The 21,361-nt window shown below is 44.5% G+C and overlaps 4 protein-coding genes across 10 annotated transcripts; 2 read left to right on the top strand and 2 right to left on the bottom strand.

The window, feature by feature from the left end:
* The first annotated feature begins 28 nt into the window (after positions 1–28).
* On the top strand, positions 29–8,463 carry prpf4ba (pre-mRNA processing factor 4Ba). Of its 4 annotated transcripts, XR_003410833.3 has the most exons (16): positions 29–127; positions 769–2,010; positions 2,311–2,442; positions 2,546–2,695; positions 2,965–3,046; positions 3,401–3,599; positions 3,690–3,763; positions 4,805–4,895; positions 5,023–5,170; positions 5,262–5,399; positions 5,565–5,718; positions 5,796–5,910; positions 6,373–6,524; positions 6,675–6,761; positions 6,920–8,099; positions 8,203–8,463. XR_003410833.3 is itself a non-coding variant. In XM_027012790.3 (15 exons), the coding sequence occupies exons 1-15, from the start codon at positions 90–92 to the stop codon at positions 7,121–7,123; spliced, it is 3,006 nt and encodes a 1,001-aa protein (XP_026868591.2). In that variant the 5' UTR covers positions 29–89; the 3' UTR covers positions 7,124–8,463. The 4 variants fall into 4 exon arrangements, 3 of the variants coding, with proteins under 3 accessions (XP_026868591.2, XP_081559308.1, XP_026868592.2); XM_027012790.3 differs by having other exon boundaries at positions 6,920–8,463; XM_027012791.3 differs by lacking the exon at positions 29–127 and adding an exon at positions 553–660 and having other exon boundaries at positions 6,920–8,463.
* Positions 8,464–10,401: 1,938 nt separating this feature from the next.
* Positions 10,402–14,391, bottom strand: LOC113579091 (uncharacterized). The gene is made up of 4 exons (XM_027012792.3): positions 12,785–14,391; positions 12,670–12,698; positions 12,248–12,378; positions 10,402–11,844 (listed from the first exon to the last, which is right to left on the bottom strand). The coding sequence occupies exons 1-4, from the start codon at positions 12,807–12,809 to the stop codon at positions 10,758–10,760; spliced, it is 1,272 nt and encodes a 423-aa protein (XP_026868593.2). The 5' UTR covers positions 12,810–14,391; the 3' UTR covers positions 10,402–10,757.
* A 725-nt stretch (positions 14,392–15,116) lies between these two features.
* LOC113579113 (myosin regulatory light chain 2, smooth muscle minor isoform-like) lies at positions 15,117–16,882 on the top strand. Of its 3 annotated transcripts, none has more exons than XM_027012830.3 (4): positions 15,117–15,214; positions 15,778–15,982; positions 16,098–16,259; positions 16,438–16,882. In XM_027012830.3, the coding sequence occupies exons 2-4, from the start codon at positions 15,799–15,801 to the stop codon at positions 16,626–16,628; spliced, it is 537 nt and encodes a 178-aa protein (XP_026868631.1). In that variant the 5' UTR covers positions 15,117–15,214; positions 15,778–15,798; the 3' UTR covers positions 16,629–16,882. The 3 variants fall into 3 exon arrangements, with proteins under 3 accessions (XP_026868631.1, XP_081559548.1, XP_026868633.1); XM_081703422.1 differs by lacking the exon at positions 15,117–15,214 and adding an exon at positions 15,382–15,404; XM_027012832.3 differs by lacking the exon at positions 15,117–15,214 and adding an exon at positions 15,411–15,659.
* A 1,445-nt stretch (positions 16,883–18,327) lies between these two features.
* On the bottom strand, positions 18,328–20,372 carry ccr9a (chemokine (C-C motif) receptor 9a). Of its 2 annotated transcripts, XM_027012817.3 has the most exons (3): positions 20,266–20,372; positions 20,079–20,150; positions 18,328–19,978 (listed from the first exon to the last, which is right to left on the bottom strand). In XM_027012817.3, the coding sequence occupies exons 2-3, from the start codon at positions 20,133–20,135 to the stop codon at positions 18,944–18,946; spliced, it is 1,092 nt and encodes a 363-aa protein (XP_026868618.1). In that variant the 5' UTR covers positions 20,136–20,150; positions 20,266–20,372; the 3' UTR covers positions 18,328–18,943. The 2 variants fall into 2 exon arrangements, with proteins under 2 accessions (XP_026868618.1, XP_081559547.1); XM_081703421.1 differs by lacking the exon at positions 20,266–20,372 and having other exon boundaries at positions 20,079–20,259.
* Between the last annotated feature and the right edge of the window lie 989 nt (positions 20,373–21,361).

Below are 21,361 nucleotides of genomic sequence, written 5' to 3'. Positions count from 1 at the left end.
GAGTATGATGTGGCAGTGTGATGTTTTACCACGGTCCCCGTCATTGACCTTATGCTAACTGCGCATGTGCAGCCTTATTGCTAGCTAACATGGAAACACAGCTTAACGAAGCGGGGAGCGGTTTCGAGTAAGCGCATTTCCGTCCACATTTCTACATATACACATAACAACATGTCATATGTTCGTGACACGAACAACTCCTGAGCCGTTGGACCGGTCTAAGTAGCGTCATATTCAGGCTGTCATCTGAATATTGTCGAAATCAGCTCACCTAGCTAACTAGCTACTTAATTAGGCAGCTAGCTAGCGCGACTGCTAGTACATAACAGCTGTACATAAAAGTCTTGTTTTAAATAATTCAAGTAAATGTGTGGATTAGTTTAATCATTTCAGACATTTTCTGTGAGTATTACCGTTTTGCTGCTGTCTGACGTTAAGTAGCGTGATAGTTAATCTAATTGGCTAGCTATTGCCAGAAAGCTAACTTGTCAACAATCGGCAGATGTTTTGACACCGTCCAGCTTAGATAGTGTCTGATAATAGTGTCGGATAATAGTGTCAGCAACCTGCTGAGTACACAGGGACAGAGTGAAAGCCAAGCTTGTGTTGTCGTTATGATTATCAAAGCGTGTATGTGATGCGCTAGGATTCTCTAACGATGTAAGTGTCAACTATGTATTGGGAATAGATTCTTTAGTGTTTCTCTAGTGGTGAAAGCTTGTAAATGTTAAGGTTGTTCTTCATTGTTCTTCCCCTGCATTTTTCCAGAGAAGATGTGGACAATTCTGACAGAAGTGGGATTGTGTCTGGTGAAGAGGAAGACAACAGAGTTGGGAAATTTGAGGACTTGAAGTGTGACAGCATGGAGAAACACAAGCGAAAAAAACACAAACATCATAGCAAGCACAGAAAACAAAAGCATTCGTCACTCGAGGAGAAGGAACATAAACACAAGCACAGACACAAGCATAAAAAACACAGACGCCAAGATCCTTGCAAGACAGATGATGGCGAGTGCCTCGTGGAGGACACGATAGAGATGCTCTCCCTGAAGCGTGCCAGACTGGATGACCTGGCGGCGTTGGAGGACTTGGAGAAGCAGCGGGCCATGATCCAAGCAGAGCTTGATAATGAACTGTTGGAGGGTAGGGTGCAGTCAGGAATGGGTCTGATTCTGCAGGGGTATAACTCTGGTTCAGACGAGGACGCTGAGATGCAGGAGAAAGCATGCAATGGTGAGGAACAGAGGGAGACACTGGAGAGGCCGGACATGGCTGAGGGGTCAGGGAGCTACCCCTCCGCCACAGGCCCAGAGAGTCAGCATGACTGTAGAGGCATGGGAAAGCTGGGTTCCAGGCAGCGTGGCAGGAATAAGTCCAAGGAAAGGCCCGTCAGTCTGATCAGGTCAGATCAGAGGAGGACGACTGGCTCGGGTGACGAGGGAGCTAGAGAGCCCAGCTCTTCAACACAGAGGGGGTCGTCAAGCAGCGTCCAGCAGTCCGGAGAGAGGCGGCAGAGGTCCAGATCTCCTGTACTGTCGCGGAAGCCAGAGTCTCTTCACAAGGTTCGCCGTTCACATTCTGAGGAGGTGGAGAAGGGGATTAGGCGAGCCGCTTCGCCCTCAGTCGCACAGCCTGGGAGCAGACGAAGCTCCGACCAACCCACCCCACCCGAGAAGGCCACACGCTCCACATCCAAAGACAGACACGGAGGTCGTCCTGAGTCGGACCGCAAACGGGACAGGGAAATGTCGTCTCCTTCAAAGGAAGTCTCCTCGGGCAAGGAGAACAGATCTCCCCACAGAAAGCAAAGTCCAGCCCAGCACAGATCCTCTCATTGGAGCAGAGAACATTCTCCTCAACAGCCTCCCAGCAGCCTGAGCAGCGATAGGGGGTCCAAGCGCCACCACTCTGCACCCCGCAACAGATCTCCGGCTGACACCAGGGGGCGCTCACGGTCTACAGAAAGGAGATGGAGAGACTCCGACCGGAACAGACTCTCGTCTGCCAGGTTTGTGACACTATTTTCTGTCTTGTTGTTGTTGTTGTTGTTCAGTTCTTTTGTAATTTTTTAAAAGCCTGTATTTTTATTCCTCTGAATTGGAAATTTAGACTTTATAAACTTGGGCTAAATTGCAACGGTTTGGAATATTTTGCATGAATGATAGTTACATGTCTTTCACTTTGTATGTGATATAATTACTAATAACCTGTCATTACACATTAACCATATTCAGGACTTGACTTTCCCTACGAAAGTCCTGTCAATGTCTTCCTCCTGCATTTCTAAGTGTGCCTGTGTGGACCATAGGAGGCGCTGTCGGGGCGAAGCAGGCAGGTGCAGCGCGCCGGACTCCAGGCGGAGGCCGAGCGTTTCGCCCCTCAGGTGCAGGACCCGCTCCCCGAGGAGACACTCCAGCCGCTCCCCTCCTCCCAGACGCAGGTGTGTGTGTGTGTGTGTGTGTGTGTGTGTGTGTGTGTGTGTGTGTGTGTGTGTGTGTTATTTGTGTGTGTGTGCTGCTGAAGCTGTGCTGGTGGTGTTGTAGGTTTGTGGAGCGGGACAGGCTGGACCACAGGCAGCAGACACACTCAGGATCACAGGAAAGGAGGAGGAGGGACAGAGATAAGGAGGACAAGTTTAAAGGCAGCCTGTCTGAAGGCCAGAGGGCGGAGCAGGATGAATCGGAAGACGAAGTGTGAGCACACGAGTAGTCTCGATTGAGGTCACTACGCTGTGGCCGTGACAGCACTTGGGCATTTGTGGTTCACATGAGTTCACATGATATGGTATTAAACACCAGTGTGTCTGTAGTGTTTGTCAGTGGTTCCACAAACAGGTGCCTGTGGACTGCACACATTTATGGGTTAATGAGGATTATGGATTATGGAATAATGAGGTTTGTGTATTAATGGAATAAAGGGGATTGTGGACTAATGGAATAAGGAGGATTATGTCTGCATCCAGGCTGGAGGATTATGATGTCGATGAAGAAGACGAGGAAGCTTTGATTGAACAGAGACGACTGCAGCGCTTGGCGATTGTGCAGGTTGGGCTGCTGCTCAGTATTCTCTCAGGATTTCAGACACACACTAAAGTGCAGCATTGATGTCTCACTGGTCCGTCTGTAGCCTGCTGCTCGGCGTATGACCTCGCCACCTGTTAGGGTGTCCTCAGACGTAACCTCTGCTGTGGCCTGTATCTGCTCCTACTTTCACATCCCATCATTTTGGAGTATTTCTTCTCTTCCATGTGCAGTGACATAATGAACGTAATCTGCAATATATCATTTTATTTTACCTTCATAGAGCCTGTGAATACTGGTTGACGAGTGTCTGCAGCCATCAGTAATACCTGATATGCTGTACTGGTTGCCCTGTGCTCTGCAATGTGTCCTGTACAGAAATACAAGGAACTAAAGGAGGACAGCGTGAAGTCGGAGGCCGGCAGCGCTCAGAGTAGCCCTCGCAGTCGCTCGGCCTCCCCGGACGATGTCCTCGAGCGTGTCGCGGCCGACGTGAAGGCTTACGAACAGGAGAATGTGGACACTTTTGAGGCCAACATCAAGGCCAAGCACAATCTTCTTGCCCAGGAGAAAGACGGTACGTTATTAACTAACCTTGTACAACCCCGAGTCCATTTAGGAGGGTACGTTTAATGTGATGTAATTTGATGTGCGTTTTTCCCTACAGGGGCAATTCCGAAGAAACCTTCAGCTCCTGACATGTTTACAGAGTCAGATGACATGTTTGCGGCATACTTTGACGTGAGTAGCCGTGCGAGCGGTTTTCCGTTGCGTGGCCTTGTGCCTTTCCACGCTCCAGTGCTTAAATACAGTTGTGCGTGTAAATGGATCTGCGCAGGTTGTGTCACCTGACCGTGCGCACACGCTTGTGTTTGCCTTTTTGCCTTTCACTGTTCAGGTAAACCGATCCCCTCTATACTGTGTGTCAGGCAAGGGTGTCCAGAGAGGCCGCGGGACTCAAGTGTCATATTGGGACCAGTGTTTCTGTCATGTGACTTCCGTGTGCGTTTGACGTCATGTGGTTAAAGACAGAGCAGCTTGGTTGCAGCGAGTGTGTTATCTTTGCTTTGGCCATGGATGGTTATCTGTTTATGGTTGGCACCATTCACCATATCTCTGAAATGACTGTGATTCTTGGCTCTTTGGGAAGCCTGTGAAATGTTGTGTACATGTGACGTCATTATTGGCAGAAAGGAGACAGTAGGCAGGATTACCGTGCACCACACATTTTATTACAGTGTTAGTCTTGGATGTAACCGCCCTGAAATAAACACTTCTCCCGCGGTTTGGCATAGATGACGGTGATACTTTACTGTACTTAATCAGTCTCCGTGAGGTCTGTGGACATCTCACTGCCCTGCAGTATCTGTTCCTCTGGACGTCATTAACATGAGAGTGATACTGGTGTCCCCTTTTCTCTTAGACTATATTTAAGAATTGTTTATACGGTTTAAGTCAAGAATGATTTATATGTCCTAAAACATGCATTGATTCAAATGTTTGTTTTAATAAAGATGGAGTGCAGACAAAACACAGTGGTTGAGTATAGAAATTAGGGAATATGGGGATTAAGAAATGCAGGCATTATGAAGTACAGGGATTAAATTATGTACTACACCACAATAATGGGATGTCAGCGAGTTGGTCTTTTTCTAGCACGCTGTCGTCATGACGCTGGGTCGCCGGGTCCCTGACCTCATGACGTTGGGTCGCCGGGTCCCTGACCTCATGACGCTGGGTCGCCGGGTCCCTGACCTCATGACTCTCTTCTTGTCCTTTCAGAGTGCCAGGCTGCGAGCAGCAGGCATTGGTAGGGACTTCAAAGAGAACCCCAGCCTCAGAGACAACTGGACAGACGCAGAGGGGTATTACCGTAAGATGCTTGAGTCGCCTTCTAGTGGCCTAGCTGGGTGTTTTGTTTGTTTTAAACAGCCACACTGTTTTTATTGTGGAGGCAGAGAGCAGTCTTTAGAAAAGGCCATGTGTTGTGTTGTGTTTAGGGGTGAACATCGGTGAGATGTTGGATAAGCGTTATGACGTGTACGGTTATACCGGGCAGGGTGTGTTCAGTAACGTGGTCCGGGCTCGGGACCTGGCCCGCGCCAGTCAGGACGTGGCCGTGAAGATCATACGCAACAACGAGCTCATGTGAGTGACCTCACAGCTTCAGACCATCATCATCCTCACTGAGGTGTGAAGGTTCGTGATTCGATCCGCCTGCTCCCACACGTCTCTGCAGGCAGAAGACTGGCCTCAAAGAGCTGGATTTCCTCAAGAAACTGAACGACGCAGACCCCGACGACAAGTTCCACTGCCTGCGCCTCTTCCGGCACTTCTATCACAAGCAGCACCTATGCCTGGTGTTCGAGCCCCTCAGGTTAGTCTCAAGTGTCTCTCCCTGCTCAGGCCAGCTCAGAGTGCGCTGTGGGCCCCTCAGGGTGGTGTTAGTCTGATTAAAGTCAGTGTTTGTGGGCCCTTCAGGGTAGTATTAGTCTAATTAAAGTCCATGTCTGTGGGCTGTTGGATAACCCCTGTTTCCCAGCATGAACCTGCGCGAGGTGCTGAAGAAGTACGGTAAAGACGTGGGCCTCCACGTTAAAGCTGTTCGCTCCTACAGCCAGCAGCTGTTCCTGGCCCTCAAGCTTCTGAAGCGCTGCAACATTCTCCACGCCGACATCAAGCCTGACAATATCTTGGTGAGGCCCTGCCCACCGCACCGCACCCAGCAGTGGCCCGTGTCAGAATGTCTCTTAACTGCCCTCTTGCCTGATAGGTGAACGAGTCCAAGACCATACTCAAGCTCTGTGACTTTGGCTCTGCCTCCCACGTGGCCGATAACGACATCACGCCATATTTGGTCAGTCGGTTCTACAGGGCACCTGAGATCAGTGAGTCATCCACTCGTGGGTACTGGACTGGTGCTGGAGTGGGCCTGGGCTAGAACTGTTTAATATTTTGTATGTAACACAGATACAGTGTTAGTTTTGTTCAACAAGAACAGAGGCACTTCAGTAAAGGACACATAATAGATTAGCCATGTTGATCTGTTGATCTGTGTTCATTAATGCTGCTCTGATCCAGAGTGAATCGTTTAGATAGTGCAGGCATGTTAGACTCTGGTCATGTAGGGTAGGGGCCACACAATATGACAAATTCATTGCTCTCACACATAATAAACTTCCCAATTAACTAATGTGTCAAGTGTTTTCAATCGGGCAATTAAAGCTTTCTCACTAAAGGTCACAGAGGTCACCTCAACTAAAAATGCTGCCAAACAGAATCAAATTATACAAAGTCTTGGTTTGTCTGTTGAATTTTGATTTACCTAAACACTTACCTTTCTGTTGCAGTTATCGGAAAACCGTATGATTATGGAATTGACATGTGGTCTGTGGGATGCACGCTGTACGAGCTGTACACAGGGAAAATCCTCTTCCCTGGAAAAACTAACAACCATATGCTCAAGCTTGCCATGGACCTTAAAGGGAAAATTCCCAACAAGGTAAGACGTTCGGATTTCCTGGGACGGGAATCTGATAGCGATGCCCATTACCTGCTTTTTGTCAAGTCAGCAGAGTCTGAGCGATGAAAGTCTAACCTGCACTACCGCGCATGACTCAGAGCAGACATGTTGCTGTTAAAACATTCACAGATGATCCGGAAAGGGCTGTTCAAGGACCAGCACTTTGATTCCAACCTGAACTTCCTGTACACGGAGGTAGATAAAGTTACTGAGCGGGTGAGCGTCATTACGTGATTGTTTTGTCAGCCTGTATAGGTGCGCAGTAGTGGTTTCACTTTGTCAGTTCTCATATATGATCTTTTCTTCCTTTTAATTCTTTTCTATGCTGTAATTTTCTGCTCTTTTTTGTGGGTCTCGCTCCCCCCCCATGCCAGGAGAAAGTGACTGTGGTGAGCAGTATCAACCCCACTAAAGACTTGCTAGCAGATATGGTGGGTCACCAGAGGCTCCCCGAGGACCAGAGGAAGAAGGTGGCTCAGCTCAAAGACCTCCTGGACCAGATCCTGGTGCTGGACCCTGCTAAGAGGATCAGTATCAACCAGGCTCTACAGCACACGTACATCCAGGAGAGGGTGTGACCACCTCGCAGGACACACGGCACCAAGCACTACACAAAAAACATGTCTGCCATCCAAACGGACGTCAGCAGATGTGACTCAGAAGAGACGTTTTAATATTTAAGTAACGTTGCTGCTTTTTATGTCTAAGCAGCCGTACTGTGACGGTTTCATTTTAAATTTACGATACGTTGCTAAAGTATTCGTCCTTGCCGGCCTGCCAGTGTATATATTCAATGAACTGCAGGGTGCTTCACAGGCTGAAATACTTCTTCAGGCCTATTTGTTTGTTTATTTATTGTTTTCTTTTTCATTCTCGCAGTTGTTCTCCATGCACCCTGCAGCTCATTATCCTTTCTATACGTTCAGAAGACAAAAATCTTTGATACTTTTACGGAGACTTTAGACCTGTAAATATGGCAGTGTTCCAGTAATCTAAGCCACCCCTTACACTGTATCATGTGTTATCAGGTCAGTATAAATGCTGTGTATATCCACGTCTCCCTCAGGTGTTTAGAGCGAGGGCGCCCCCAGCTGTGCGGGCATGTAGGTGTTTGTCTGCTGAAATCGAAGTTCTTGAGCCCTACCTGAGCCCTCCTGCAGTGCAGACAGGTTGTGTTCCTCTGTTAGTACACGTAAGGTAAGCATGCCCCCTCCCCCCACTCCCAGGAACGCCGTTGTACCCGTGTGGTGAATTCACAGACTGCTTTGGCATCTGCTGTACAGGAGAGGGGCGGATGAACGTCCGCTGTCCCTCACCATTTACTCCACAGAGCCAAAGGCCAAGACTAAGCTCGAAGACAAGCTTGGTTTGACTAAATCTGAGCAGGGTAGTTACACTCACTGTTGAGGGCAAGATTTAAGACGAGACTGGAGTCTTGCGGGAACTGGCGTCTGCGATGTCCTGCCTCTGAGCGTAAAGCCTGTTCAGGGTCTGATCCTCTCAGCACATATGCTCTCTGACAGTTCTCATGGTCTAACCCAGTACTCTCTCAAGGTACGCATGTGTGTGTAAGTGTGTGACGTCAACCAAGTCCTTCACTGTGTACCTCTGTGTGTGGCCCTTGGGTCTGATGTGATCGTGTTGTCTTTTGATACAGGAGTATACCTCATCTGCTCTGTCAACCTGCTTGTTTTGAGGGGTAATTGCTTCTTTATTTCATATCACTTTGTTGTTCAAATAAGAGATAGTGAAAAGACTAGCTCACGCTGGAACTGTTTTTGTATCCCTTTTGCAAAAAAAAAAAAAAACCTTCCCTGCATGGTAACGACTAGCTTGCATTTAACTGTAAATTCACAATATATGTTATTATAAAACAATATAAAATAAAGATGTTTGTGGTGCAGAAAAAGTAAGAACACGTGGTTGTAGACCTCCCAAGAGGTCCTGTCTGTCTTTTACACACTCTTATCAGAAATATAAGTTGCTCTGTGCTGTACACTGACACTAACCCTGTTTGTGATGTTTCTCCCACTTTTCCTGTGGTTGCTGAGAGAGAGAGAGAGATAGTAATCTCCAGCCACAGGAGGCTCTTCTCTGTGCACCGTCCTCCAGCCTGCCTCTGCTTTCAGAGAGACGAGACCTCCACAAGACCCCTTATCCAGGTCCCTTCTAAAGGCATGTGTAGCTCCAACACAGCACCACAGAGCTGAGAGGAACTTCAGATGGGAGGATTAGAATTTAACTTGAATACTAAGACCCTAAAGTCTCCTTGACACTACACTTGGATGAATAGTTACTGGTTGCAAGGACACTTGCAGGTGTTTGGGAGCACTGCCCCTTGTGGCGTGCAAGAGTACTGCGAGGAGGTTGTGACGTGTGTACCGTGCAAAGAAACCAAGCCCTCATGGTTTGCTGTATTTCTAGTCCTGTGGTTTCTGAACAGCCATGCCGTTAGTGCATGTGACCACAAACTCTAGGCCTACAGAGTCCTTACTTATCTTAAAGGTCTTCTCCAGTGTTAAACCTCATAATTAATGTACTTTTGGCATTCAGAGTAGTTTAAAACCACATTGTTTTGACAAAACAAACAATCTTAAAGCATTTTAAAGTTCCAGACAGCTCAATCTCTAATACCTCAGAACTATAATTTACTATAATAAAGTAATTTAAGCACCCTAAAAACTGCTCCAAACACTCAATAAAACAAAATCAAGTTAATCCCACATGACATTTGTAGCGTAAATTCCTTTAGAGCATAGTATTCATTAAGTGTGAATTATGTAATAACACTGAAACTAGTTTAAAAGGTAAATACAAGTGTGAGGACTGAGAGACCGGACTCACCAGTGGACCGTTGAAGTGTAGGGGCTGTGTGATGTGACCCCGTGTCTCGGGATGGACTGTTCCAGGTCCCTTAAAGACCCCATTGTGAATCCAGATCATGACTGAGACTGTCAATCAGGACAGTCTCCATTACACAGACATGGATAACAGGAATGTGGGGATCTGCACAACAGTGATTTGGTTGTTTGTAGTTGTAAAAGGTACAAAAATATAATGACAAATATTCCTTGGACATGAAGCTGGTTTCCCCAAACTGAATAACGCATCGTCTCACATTTACCATTCAGTAACTTCACAGACCTGTGCCTACATGTTCTCAGAGGGGCACACGTGCAGGCTGACGTTAATGGCTGCCCCAGTTTCAGGAACGTGTGCTCTTCACTATATCCACACTGCAAAAGATACTGGTTCATTTGTTCTCTGTATTCTAGGTGCTGTCCAATAGAGAAGACTTAAAGGAACCACACCTGACCAAAGGTTTCTGTTTTAGAGCCAGATTTCATTTATCTGCTTATTTACTTATTTTATATGAGCTTGAATTTGTCTACCTTTAAGGAGAGGTATGGACTCTACATGCAGGTGTATATGCAGGTTGTTTTAGAAATCAGAACACACTGACTACTGGCACTACCAAAGACAGTTTGGAGACCCATACTGGGTTTCAGCTGAAGAACCTCAGGTCTAAAGCATCTGGGCTAGTTAAAAGCTAGAGCTACACCCTGCCACCTGCAGCATCTGATCAACATGTTTCTTTAGCTATATCACACAATGTTAATTTGGAGGTATGTAGCCAGACAATGTTAATTTGGTGGTATGTAGCCAAATTGACCATCAGAAAGGTAATAAAATTTTTTAATTACTGACATGTTCATGTTTTTATTCATGATCCTGAAGACTAACCTTAATTTATGAATTTCTTTGTTTTAAGGTAAGTCAACGTTTCCTTCCTGTTATAAGCACTGTTAAAGACACCCAAGCCTGGACGGTTGAAGACTCCCAAGCCTGGATGGTTAAAGTCTCCAACTCCTTCCACTCAGAATAATGACCTCAGTACATTTGAAATTAACTGGGGTTTTTTTTTTTAGTAGTAGTAATCATACTCATTTGAATGTTGTGGAATATATATAAGGCATTAGTAGATTGTATGTAAATATATGTAAACACCAATAAATAGTTCCATTGTTTTTAAGCAACTTTTAATGTGATCGAGTGTATTGCTATTATCTATAGCAAGACACACACTGCAGAGTAGATACTTAGTTCTGTCCTAACACAACTGAAGGCTTCTAGACTGCTGTTCCTAAATGACAACTCCCACAGATGAAGCATGATATATGACCTAAATCACTATCATTTAAACTCCTACCATCAGGTTTTCCTGCTAAGAGTTGCCAAAATCCTTCTGGAATAAGCATAGTTCTCTCTCTGTGGTTTTGATGTTCCTTTTTTTGTTGCTCTGAGTCTCTTAGTCCTATTTAGTTTGGATTTGGGTAACACGTTCCCACTAATGGAGGAAGCTGGAACTGGAGTTCTGGGCTGGATGAGTTTGTCTGATGTGACGCATGGTTCTTTAGGCAAGGTGAGATTGAGCCATGAGTCCTGGCCTCCTGGGACACATCCCTGGCCTGACTTTGTCAAGGGGCAAGAAAGATGCCTGCATCTGCTTAAAGAATTGGGACAGAGTGAGAGTCTGGTTAAACCACATGCCACAGAGGTGCAGTCTGCATCCCCTGCAGTTCCTGACCTGGACCCTGGGAGGTCACCTTTTCTCAAGCGGCTGGAGTTTCGCGTGCCAGTGTTCGCAGTAGCTGGGCGGGATCGTGCTGGTTTCACTCGCTCTTTCTGGACCGTGGCAGCCTGGAGCCTCTTGAGCTCCATCAGACGAGCCACCATAGGAGCAAGGCAAGGGTCGCTCAGCAGCCTCTGTTGGCCCTCAGGCCCTGCTGTAGAGGACATACCAGGAGTGAAGTCCAGACATTTGAGAGGTGCAGGAAGAACCTCCGGATAAACCTGTGCTGTCTCTGGTGAACAAGCACAGTCTAGGTCTGTCTCAAATGGCTCTGGTCTGAGGTTCAAGTCCACAGGTGCCGCCCCCTTGGAGACCTGAACACTTTCTTTCTCCTGATCTGAAAGATCACTGTTGTCGGAGTGGAACTGGAATGGCACTGCTGTGTCATTAGTTGAACGTGTGTCGTTCACTTCCACCTCAGGAATTCCAGTATCGGAGATGGGTGAGCCCTTCATTCTCTCCACGTTTCCTCCTCTTCTGTCTCTCAGAGCAACTGTGGGACTGGCTTGTATGGGGGTGATTTTCAGTGGGGGCTCAGTCTTAAATACATCCTGGCTATGTCCAGTTGTGTACACGTCCCTCGTCCTGGTAGCAGAGTGTGGAAGACCAAGTCTCTTCCAACGGTGGGTCAGCGTCCTCAGCTGGTTGTTGTGGTGATGCCTCAGACTAAAGGGCATAACGCAGTGTCCCACAATTGATTAAATTGCAGATCTTATTCAGTTCAGCCACAGGTTAAGGTGGCAGTCAAAGCCAACACACCTTGATGCCAGGACAGGTGGTGTATGTTTCTGATGTATTCTGCACACTTTAAAAGCACAGTTGGAGATGAGCTGGCAGCGTTAGTAATCAAAAGCCCTTTACTAAATAGGCTATTGTCATTTCCACAGATGGTAGCTAATATCACACACTTACAGCTTCCCATAATGTATGAGCCAGATATCACTAAACACTCTGGACTTAGAATGAACTCAAAATGGGCATGCATGTCATCAGGCCGGGAGAGTGTCTTGTAGGTGAGAAGAGACAACCATATCTACTTACATCCATATCTACATCCATATCTACTTACATGTGGACTGGATCTGGGGAGCTGCCGCAGATGAGAGGCTCACAAGCCCAGGGGGTGCCTGATCTTCTGATAGATGTGAGAGATATGTGGAGATCCTCGATTTGTTGTATCAACCGTGTGATTAAGAAATCCTGAGATGCTCAGGAGCAAATGTTGGATGCATTATAGAGACAAACCTTGATGTTTATTTCGGTTTTATCTGTACTCTGTACCCAGTGTTACAGTATTGGTGATAAGTGGTGTCATCTAACTAATGTGGCAAAAAATGTCATATTTACCGGTACCAAAAACATGAAAAAACCACAAATGTTTTAAGTTAAAACGGCATAATTTGCATTTGCAAAGTCAAACTGCAATTGATATAGCTAACAATATAGCTAACACGAACTAAAGTATTTATTCATAGAAATAAGATTGCTTACCTTGTCAGTTTCTCTCAACAAAGAGACACCTGTATTGAAACATGCAAACAAATGTAAACGTGTTCAGTTATTCCTGAGGAAAATGAATTAGATTTAAAAGCATACATGCACTGACCTCGACATGGGGTGGTAGACGCCATCAGTGTCCGGTGATGGCGTTTAACCTTAGGAAGAAATATACTAGCTAAAGAAGTCAAATGAGAACGCGGCACGGGAGCATGTCATCTGGGTTTACATACGTCGGACGTGTGGAGCGCGCCAGCTGCACGGGTGTGTGCACGCTCCGTGCAGCCTGTCCTGAAGCTGGCGCGCTGCACGGGACAGGCACAGCAACGCATACGAAACCTTTTACATTAGATCTCGAAACAACACCGAAGAAGCTTTGGCGAGACAAATCTGATAACTCCTTCCGCTTCTGTCCAGTGCGGATTTGTAACCGAGAAACAGGGTCTCGCGCTCCAACTATGGGGTGGGGGGTTGGAAATATGAACCAGCTCGGGTCGTCCTGTTTACACGCGTTTTAGAAATATGAACCAGCTCGGGTCGTCCTGTTTACACGCGTTTTAGAAATATGAACCAGCTCGGGTCGTCCTGTTTAAACGCGTGCGTCAGGCACCTTAACTACTTCACGCGATGAACAGACATGCTTGTTGTTAATCCCGAACTCTGATTGTTAGTCCAATAGCAGTTTCTTGAAGGTAAAGGTTTGCGCTGGATTAATCAGTGTCTCTACAGTGGAAGCTTGCTGTTCCTCCCTGTCACAGCAGAAACTGAAACCATAGCGACCGTCCCCGTGGCTCCGTGAGGTCACACAGGGGTCAGCAGTGGCGCTGAGCCGCCTGCGCCAGGTGTGCGTACTTTACCTGGCGCCTCACGATTCAGATGATACTCTCCAAACTGGCTGGAGGCTAATTTGGAAGTGAGATTAATTCTCAATATCACATAAAGTCATCATCGTCTTCTTTATTTATGATCTGGGTTACATTTTCACTGTAGCTGGACCCGTAAAACATGAAACCATGGGTTAAGAGATAGATTTGTAAAACTAAAACTAAAAATATAATAAAATAAAAGCAAAACTAATAGAATAATAAATCACTAACACATTAAATCAATGATACTAAAATAATACAGACCTTAAACACAGATAGAAAATCGTAACATAAACAAGAAATAAAATAAATAAATAAAAAGTTTAAAAAATAACACATTCAACTAAAACAATTACAACAACTAAAACAAGATAATTAGAAAGTATGTTCGTAAGAAATTGGAGGCAGTAGTTCTGTTCCTCAATCAAACCTCTGAATGCACATATTCTATAGTGAATATTTTTATAGTAATTTCCAGTGTAGTTTCAGGTAGTGATGAGTAATGACTCCTGTGTGTGGTAGCACTGCCGGGTAAACGGCACCTCAGAAAACAAGGCTTTAAAGGAACTGAATGGGAAACCCACTGCTGTTTCATGCTACCTAAACTGTGGTGACATGCATGTAAAGTGCATGTACTTCTCTGAAACTCATAGGTGCATTCCACCTGCCCCGTGCTTTCCTGTGAAGTGGTCTAGACAAAGAATTCTGCCATTTTATAGGAGATCTGGATCCTCAGGGAATGACAACATTCCATTCGAAAGGAAAAAGGCCTAACCGCAAACTGGACAGTTATCTAAGTGTACAGATTAATTATTGTATGTCTCGTCAAGATTTTTCTGGTGAGTTTAGTTGGTCATTGGAGAGCAACAAATAAACAGGCAAATGTTCACTTAAGTGTGTGAGTGCTATTCATATTTCATAAAGTTTCGCTAAATATTATCACTAATGTAAAAGTAAACTTTTCAGAAAGGTTTCCAAATCTGCCAGAAAATATCTTGTTAACTTTTAGGCCTACTTAGTTATCCAGAGGTAAATATTGCCTGCAGAAAAGGTTTTTAGAGACATCAACCTATGGAAGCCCATTACCGCCTTTTGAAGAAGAAAGAAAAGGCAATTCAGTATGTCATAATTATGACTTATAATTATGACTCACTGTCTGATTATTATTATTATCTCATAATTATGACTCACTGTCTCATAATTATTTATTATCTCATAATTATGTCTTATTATTTTGTAATTATGACTCACTGTCTGATAATTATGGCTTATTTTTCATAGTTATGACTCACTGTCTGATAATTATGACTTATCTCATAATTATGACTCATTGTCTGATAATTATGACTTATTATTTTATAATTGTCTCACTGTCTTATAATTTTGACATATTTTATAATTATGACTCACTGTCTCATAATTACTATTTATTATCTCATAATTATGACTCACTGTCTCATCATTTTGACATTCTGTATGACATTCTGTATGACATTCACAATTAAATCACTTTAATCCAAGCTAAATCCACCCCTTTAATGTAAATCATGGAATGTTCCAGCGCGCTTTCTAAGGCTCGGGCTCTTCCAAAGCCTAGCTGCGGAGGGGGTGACGTTAGTACATATTGACCAGTTTGCCGGCTGACTGGTAGTCATTTGTGTTGATCAGACAAGGTAGGTTGTCTTTTATCAGTATATCGGCCACAGATCCGTTTTATCTGTTACTCTGTTGCCAGCAGCTATTTTAAGCATTCACGTTAAGATAGCTAGCTAGAGAGTTGGCGGTGGCTCGCGAAGCTAAATAGCTCGCGCGCTGACAGCTGCGCAGATCTGTAACGCGCTGCGTGCCGGAAGTGCTTCTTGTGTATGATATAGCGATCGCATTGTTTTTAGCATGGCTACTGTTTTGCTTGACTCCTTTATTTAGTTGCATTATTTTTCCAGCAAATAGTTTTTCAACTCCTCAATAAATCGGCCTCGGGCGTTATAAGCTTACACCTCCTTCTGTTAAAGACTAGTTTATAAGCGCGATAGGACCGTGTTATATAGTTAGCTTGATGAGTTTACATGTTAGCTCGATAGCTAACACTGCCACACCAGACACAGAACGCACACAAACGTAGTCCTCCTTTAATAAACACATTTAAAACTACTAACATCTAAGTTTGGTAAATCCTGTCTTGTTATGTTTGATTCGCTAACAGAAGATGTTGTGTATTGCTACCTCTTCCCCTCAGCGTTTACATCTGCCTGCCAACATGTCCAGCAAGCGGGCCAAGGGCAAGACGACTAAGAAGCGCCCTCAGAGGGCCACGTCCAACGTGTTTGCCATGTTTGACCAGTCACAGATTCAAGAATTCAAGGAAGCCTTTAATATGATTGACCAAAATCGTGACGGCTTTATTGATAAGGAGGATCTGCACGACATGCTGGCGTCGTTAGGTAAGATTGTTCCTTGGAAATGTGTTCACTGCAGTGATACAGAATGTTTGGTTTGGTTTTGTGGTTGCGTAGCTGGAAGCTGAGAGTGCCAACTCCATCGCCTTTTTGTTGTCAGGTAAGAACCCCACAGAAGAGTACCTTGAAGCCATGATGAATGAGGCACCAGGACCCATCAACTTCACAATGTTCCTCACAATGTTTGGAGAGAAACTGAATGGCACAGACCCCGAGGACGTCATCAGAAACGCTTTTGCTTGTTTTGATGAAGAGGGCACAGGTAGCTCTTTAAAAGACCATTGAGCCTGCTGACAAAAAAAAAACAAAAAAAACAATTATCAGCTTTAATGGGTTTTTAACTCTCTTGTATTGATCTAACACTACATTACATTTGGCTTTAATGCAATTTGTTTTTATTCTAAATGCATTATACAGTTGTCTGGTGTTGGTCCCTGTAGGTTTTATACAAGAGGAGTATCTCAGAGAACTCTTGAGCACCATGGGAGACAGGTTTACAGATGAAGAGGTCGATGAGCTCTTCAGAGAAGCCCCCATCGACAAGAAGGGCAACTTCAATTATGTGGCGTTCACACGTATCTTGAAGCATGGTGCCAAAGACAAGGATGACCAGGAAACGGACGCAGTTTGACATTACGCACATGCGCACCATGCTTATGTTGTTCAGAAAGGTCATACACGTGGGCAGTAAGAAGCACACGTGCAATTACAAGGCCAGATTAAGGTAGTTAGATGCTACCCGTTGACTTCTCTTGTATTAATATACTTGTATATAAATAACTAAGTATATATATGAGTATTTATGGGCTACCCTGGAGTGAAACTGAACTGTGTCAGCGTTTGGAAAAGTTTAGGAAATAAACTCTTGATTGATGGCATTCTTCATTATAGCAGTTATGGAGTTATGTTTTATTGCAGACTGGTTCCTTGGTTTTGAGTACATACCTGGAGTGCCTTTAGGCCTGGATAATGATCAATTAAGTGTCAACTGTATGATACTGGTGTGAGTTCACTGTCTGTCATGTTAAGTTTAATTTTGCTTTTGTAATTGTTTAATCAGTTGGCTTAATGTCACAAAGCCAAAGGAAACATGAGAATGTTGAGACAATAGTTACATGTTATACAATCTAAAGAGAAGACAGCATGGACATGCTCACATAAAAATCATCTGTCAAAGAGAACTTTGACTTTTTTTACCCAAGCTGTAAGGAGTAGACACTTGAGAAGCAGGGGGTGTCAATGACGAACTAGAAAACTACAGCAAGTACTATTTTCTTAGTTCAACTGTCATTACAAATTAATAGCAAGCTCTGCAAATGTGAATGGAGATAATTATTCTTAATTAAAAAGTCTTAATGACATAGCCAAAAAGGAAATTGAAAACCCGAGTACTGGACTGTGACATTACTGATAAAACCATATCAGTTTACTTTAACATAATTCAACCAAGCAATTTTTAAACCATGCATTTTTTAAATGTTTAGGAGTGCTCAGTGCACAATATTAATAGTATACTGTGCATCACCATAAAATATACTCATGAGTATCTTACTTTATGTAGTGCTTCCAACCAGTCACTATTAGTTTTGAGTTAATGATATAATTGGGGTGTAAATTTACTTCTGCATAGTCCAATGTCTATGCAAATAGAGGCCATTATGTTTCTTTGTTTTGGGAAAGAAATACACCACTATGAGACCCCTTGCCACTTCCTGTCATGTGTGGCTTTCTGAACCAATCTCTGAGGTAGAGAACAACTTCTTCCTAAATTGAACATTTTGTACTCCAGTATCTACGACCCTTGGTGTTTGTAAAAAGATCAATAAATCAATGAAAAACTGCATGTAAATGTATGAGAGAACTGAGATCACAGCGTGTTATGGGACCTCTCCACACCCACACCTGCAAGGCTGATTGTAAATCAGAATTTTGCAGCCATTTCATATTATATACAAATAAAATAATCAAAAACGTCTGAGTCAGGCATGAAATGTAAATATTTTCTAAACAATAGGTTATGGTGTGTGCGTGTGCATGTGTGAAAGACGTGTCACCGTGTACTTATGAAATTTTATGTGGGTCTCCCCCATAGCACCACAGTGACAAAAAGGGTGCAGATCACATTGTCAACGGCTCTGTGACCACAGATCTATTACTTTCACTGTGACTGAGAGCAAGAGCTTCGCACGAAACACTTTACATATAAACAAATGCACTGTGTGCGTCACTACAGGAACAAAAAGTTGAACTTACAGCCACCTGTTCTCTGATGTATGTGTGTGTGTGAGTGTGTGGCAGATCGACACTGCTTCAAAAATATAAAAAAGATATATTTTAACTGGAATTTAATTCATTCTGTTGGTACAAAAACAGCAGCATGTGCATGTCACAGTTGGCTCAGTTTGGTCCTGAACTCATTCGCACTGAACGCACTGAGCATACAGCAGCATAAAAACAGTAAACACATACAGATGTACAAATACAACATTCTTGCACCAAATTTACGAAATGGGCAAAAAAGCAATGAGTCCAGAATATTTTGCTTAGAGAAAGAAATGGAAGCTTTTCATTCATAGCTTTTAGAACTCAGTGTAAACAGAAGAAATATAATGCTAAAAAAGACAAATTCAATATCCTTTGAATTGAAAGGATTTAACTTAACAGTCCATCTTTAGAAAGGTGTCTGGATTTACCCAACATGTCTCACTGAGCTCGGCATTACCAGTCTTCAGAGGGAGGTGAACATTCCTTCTCAGCTTTCTGGGCTTCGCCGTCTCAATGTGCCCCATCCCACTTTTTCTAGAATGTTTGATTATCAGGTGTCACTCGGCATTGTTATTGAGCCCCGCCAGAACAGCAGGCGGCAAGTCCCTTGTTAAGATGGAGTTCGTCCTTTGAACGTGGAACACTGACTCTCCGTGCCCCAAAATCTTCCTGCGTGGGCCTTCACAGTGAGAAAGCCGTGGTGCTCTCCATATCGAACATCATGGAGGTGCGGTGCTTTCCTTTCTTGCTGCTGCCTGGCAGGCAGGCCTGGAACAGTCTTCTGAGGTCGTTCCTGAAACGAACGCCAACAAAGACGTACAGGAAAGGGTTGAGGCAGCAGTGTGTGTAAGCCACACTCTTCAGCACCTGGGTGGCGACGTCGAAGCTCTGCGCTTGGTTGCAGTTCGTGATGGTGGTGTTCACTGCCTGGGTAGCCGCCACCACCAGCATGGTGTTGTACGGCAGCTGAGAGAGGACAAAAACTGCCACGACCGCCAGGACAACACGCAGGGCTTTGTGCTTCTCAAAGTTCTTAGCCTTCAGCAAGGTGTGGGCAATATGGGCGTAGCAGTAGACCATCACCAGGAGAGGAATGCAGAACCCCACGCAGATCTGGAGAACGAGCACCAGTATCTTTGTGCGGTTATTTTCATTGTTCCAATAGACCATGGCACAGAAGCGGTTGCCTTCCATGTCCACTTTAGAGCGCGCAAAGAGGAATTCGGGTATGGCCAGCACCACAGCCAGCAACCAGATGACCACACATGTCATCTTGCTGCACTTCAGCAGGCTGCTCTTGAAGTTGTGTGCTCTGGTGTTCAGCACGATCATGATGTAGCGGTCCACGCTGATGCAGGTGAGCAGGACCATACTGCTGAAGAAGTTAATCTTGTAGACCGCCGACACGGCTATGCACAGAACTGTTCCGAAGGTCCAGCCGTTGACAGCGTCCGCAGCCCAGAAGGGCAGCGTGCACAAGAAGAGCAGGTCCGCCACGGCCAGGTTCAGCAGGTACACGTCCGTCATGGTTTTCAGGCGGTTCTTGAACTGGGTGTAGATCCAGATGACCAGAAAGTTGCCCATGGAGCCCAGGATGACGATGAGCCAGTAGAGCGGAGGCTCGTAATGTTTGCGAAAGGTTCGCACATCACTCTTGTCACATGGGGACTCCAAAGTGTTGTAATAGTCGGTCATAGACCCTTCATCATAATCGTTCTGTGGAGGAGCAAACGAGCCCACATCATTCAACAATACCACAGATTTGATCAGACAGAAACGAGCATGTTTGTATGATGCTCATTTGTGCGCTGCTTACATAGGTTATGACTGATTGCATGATCGTTGTTGCTAAAGTGTCTGTCACGTTTTTCATTCTTCCCTTTGAAATCTGAAAGACAAAAAACACTTCAAGCATACATTTTTTGCAGAGAAACATCAGAGATTTTAAAGAAATGTAGAAAGTAATAAAAACTTAAATGCATGTAATTTAAAATTGTTCTTACAAAATTCGGTTAACTGCCAAAAAACCAAGTCACTCGTACTGCGCAGTCAGTGTCTATGTCTGAAATGTTTTGTTGCGCTGAAGCTTTATACTCTCGGTTTAACCACAGTGACGTGCGCCTTTTTTCTTCTTCTTTTTCTTCTTCTTTTTTCTACAACAGCAAGACTGCAGACTACAACAACGTTGTCAATGCGTTAATGATGAACACATAGATACTAACCAATACATTCAGTTACGGATGTCCTTCACTCTAAAATAGATGTAAAGATGATGTTTCCAAGCAGTTCAATAGCGTGAGTAGATAACAGTAAGCGATATGACTAAAGTGAGCGATATGACTAGTGTTGTCTTGTTATTACTATACTGAAGGGTTTTCTTTTCATTTTTATGATGCAAGATTACAAGTTTGCTTTTGCAATGCAGTGGCAACAAATGGTGCATACAAGTTACAGTAGACTGTACTGTTCACAGGATTTATTGGTTAAAGACTGATGAGCTCTGTATTACTCTTGAGCCTTATGTGAAGGAAAAAGTTCCTCTCTCAGGTGTTCTGCTGAGGCCCAGTTCCCCCCATAAGTCCTTTTGGTTCACGAGGGTGAAACACTCTTCCAGGCGCAGCATGTAGTCTTTGGTTACTGCATCTTATTGTAGGAGCAGAAACCTCCTTCTTCCTGACCTCTGTTGCTTGGGGATGCAACTCTAGTCCATCCGGTGTTATTATCTGCTGATGTGGAAAATGAGATTTACATGCTATAGATTCCTGTTTAAGTTACTTCAGCCTGTTTGCATCCAGAAAAGCCTACAGTATGAAACTACCTACAGTATGAAACTGTCCATCAAAGCCAGAAGTAAGGGGGGACGTATAAACAGGCAGGAACAATTACGGCCTGAAGAGCATGACCCAAGAAACCACACGACTCAAAGTCCATGTGAGAAAGAAATGTTGACGTCAGTCTCTGGGTCAGGGGAGTGAGGTTGGACCCAACCTAACACATTATATGAGTAGTGTGAGGGGACATCACTCACACTACCCAACCTCATACATTATGAGAACTGTGAGCAGGAATTATTTGGGGGGGACATGTTCCATCCATCTG

The sequence above is a fragment of the Electrophorus electricus genome, chromosome 20 (assembly GCF_041902795.1).
Source record: "Electrophorus electricus isolate QZ-2024a chromosome 20, ASM4190279v1, whole genome shotgun sequence".
Taxonomy (NCBI): domain Eukaryota; kingdom Metazoa; phylum Chordata; class Actinopteri; order Gymnotiformes; family Gymnotidae; genus Electrophorus; species Electrophorus electricus.
This window is presented reverse-complemented; position numbering and strand designations above follow the sequence as displayed.

What these genes read in the sequence shown, in the direction of transcription:
- prpf4ba (XM_027012790.3), top strand. Translation starts at nt 90, where the DNA reads ATGGAAACACAGCTTAACGAAGCGGGGAGCGGTTTCGA. An exon ending in TCTTGCCCAGGAGAAAGACG is followed by an intron (nt 3,600 to 3,689) that starts GTACGTTATTAA and finishes TTTTCCCTACAG; the next exon opens with GGGCAATTCCGAAGAAACCT. An exon ending in CTGGTGTTCGAGCCCCTCAG is followed by an intron (nt 5,400 to 5,564) that starts GTTAGTCTCAAG and finishes CCTGTTTCCCAG; the next exon opens with CATGAACCTGCGCGAGGTGC.
- ccr9a (XM_081703421.1), bottom strand. Translation starts at nt 20,198, where the DNA reads ATGTTTCTCTGCAAAAAATGTATGCTTGAAGTGTTTTTTGTCTTTCAG. An exon ending in TGCAATCAGTCATAACCTAT is followed by an intron (nt 19,979 to 20,078) that starts GTAAGCAGCGCA and finishes GCTCCTCCACAG; the next exon opens with AACGATTATGATGAAGGGTC.
- LOC113579091 (XM_027012792.3), bottom strand. Translation starts at nt 12,809, where the DNA reads ATGGCGTCTACCACCCCATGTCGAG. An exon ending in TGTTGAGAGAAACTGACAAG is followed by an intron (nt 12,379 to 12,669) that starts GTAAGCAATCTT and finishes TGAGCATCTCAG; the next exon opens with GATTTCTTAATCACACGGTT. An exon ending in TCCCCAGATCCAGTCCACAT is followed by an intron (nt 11,845 to 12,247) that starts GTAAGTAGATAT and finishes TATGCCCTTTAG; the next exon opens with TCTGAGGCATCACCACAACA.
- LOC113579113 (XM_027012830.3), top strand. Translation starts at nt 15,799, where the DNA reads ATGTCCAGCAAGCGGGCCAAGGGCAAGACGACTAAGAAGCGCCCTCAG. An exon ending in CGACATGCTGGCGTCGTTAG is followed by an intron (nt 15,983 to 16,097) that starts GTAAGATTGTTC and finishes TTTTGTTGTCAG; the next exon opens with GTAAGAACCCCACAGAAGAG. An exon ending in TTTTGATGAAGAGGGCACAG is followed by an intron (nt 16,260 to 16,437) that starts GTAGCTCTTTAA and finishes TGGTCCCTGTAG; the next exon opens with GTTTTATACAAGAGGAGTAT.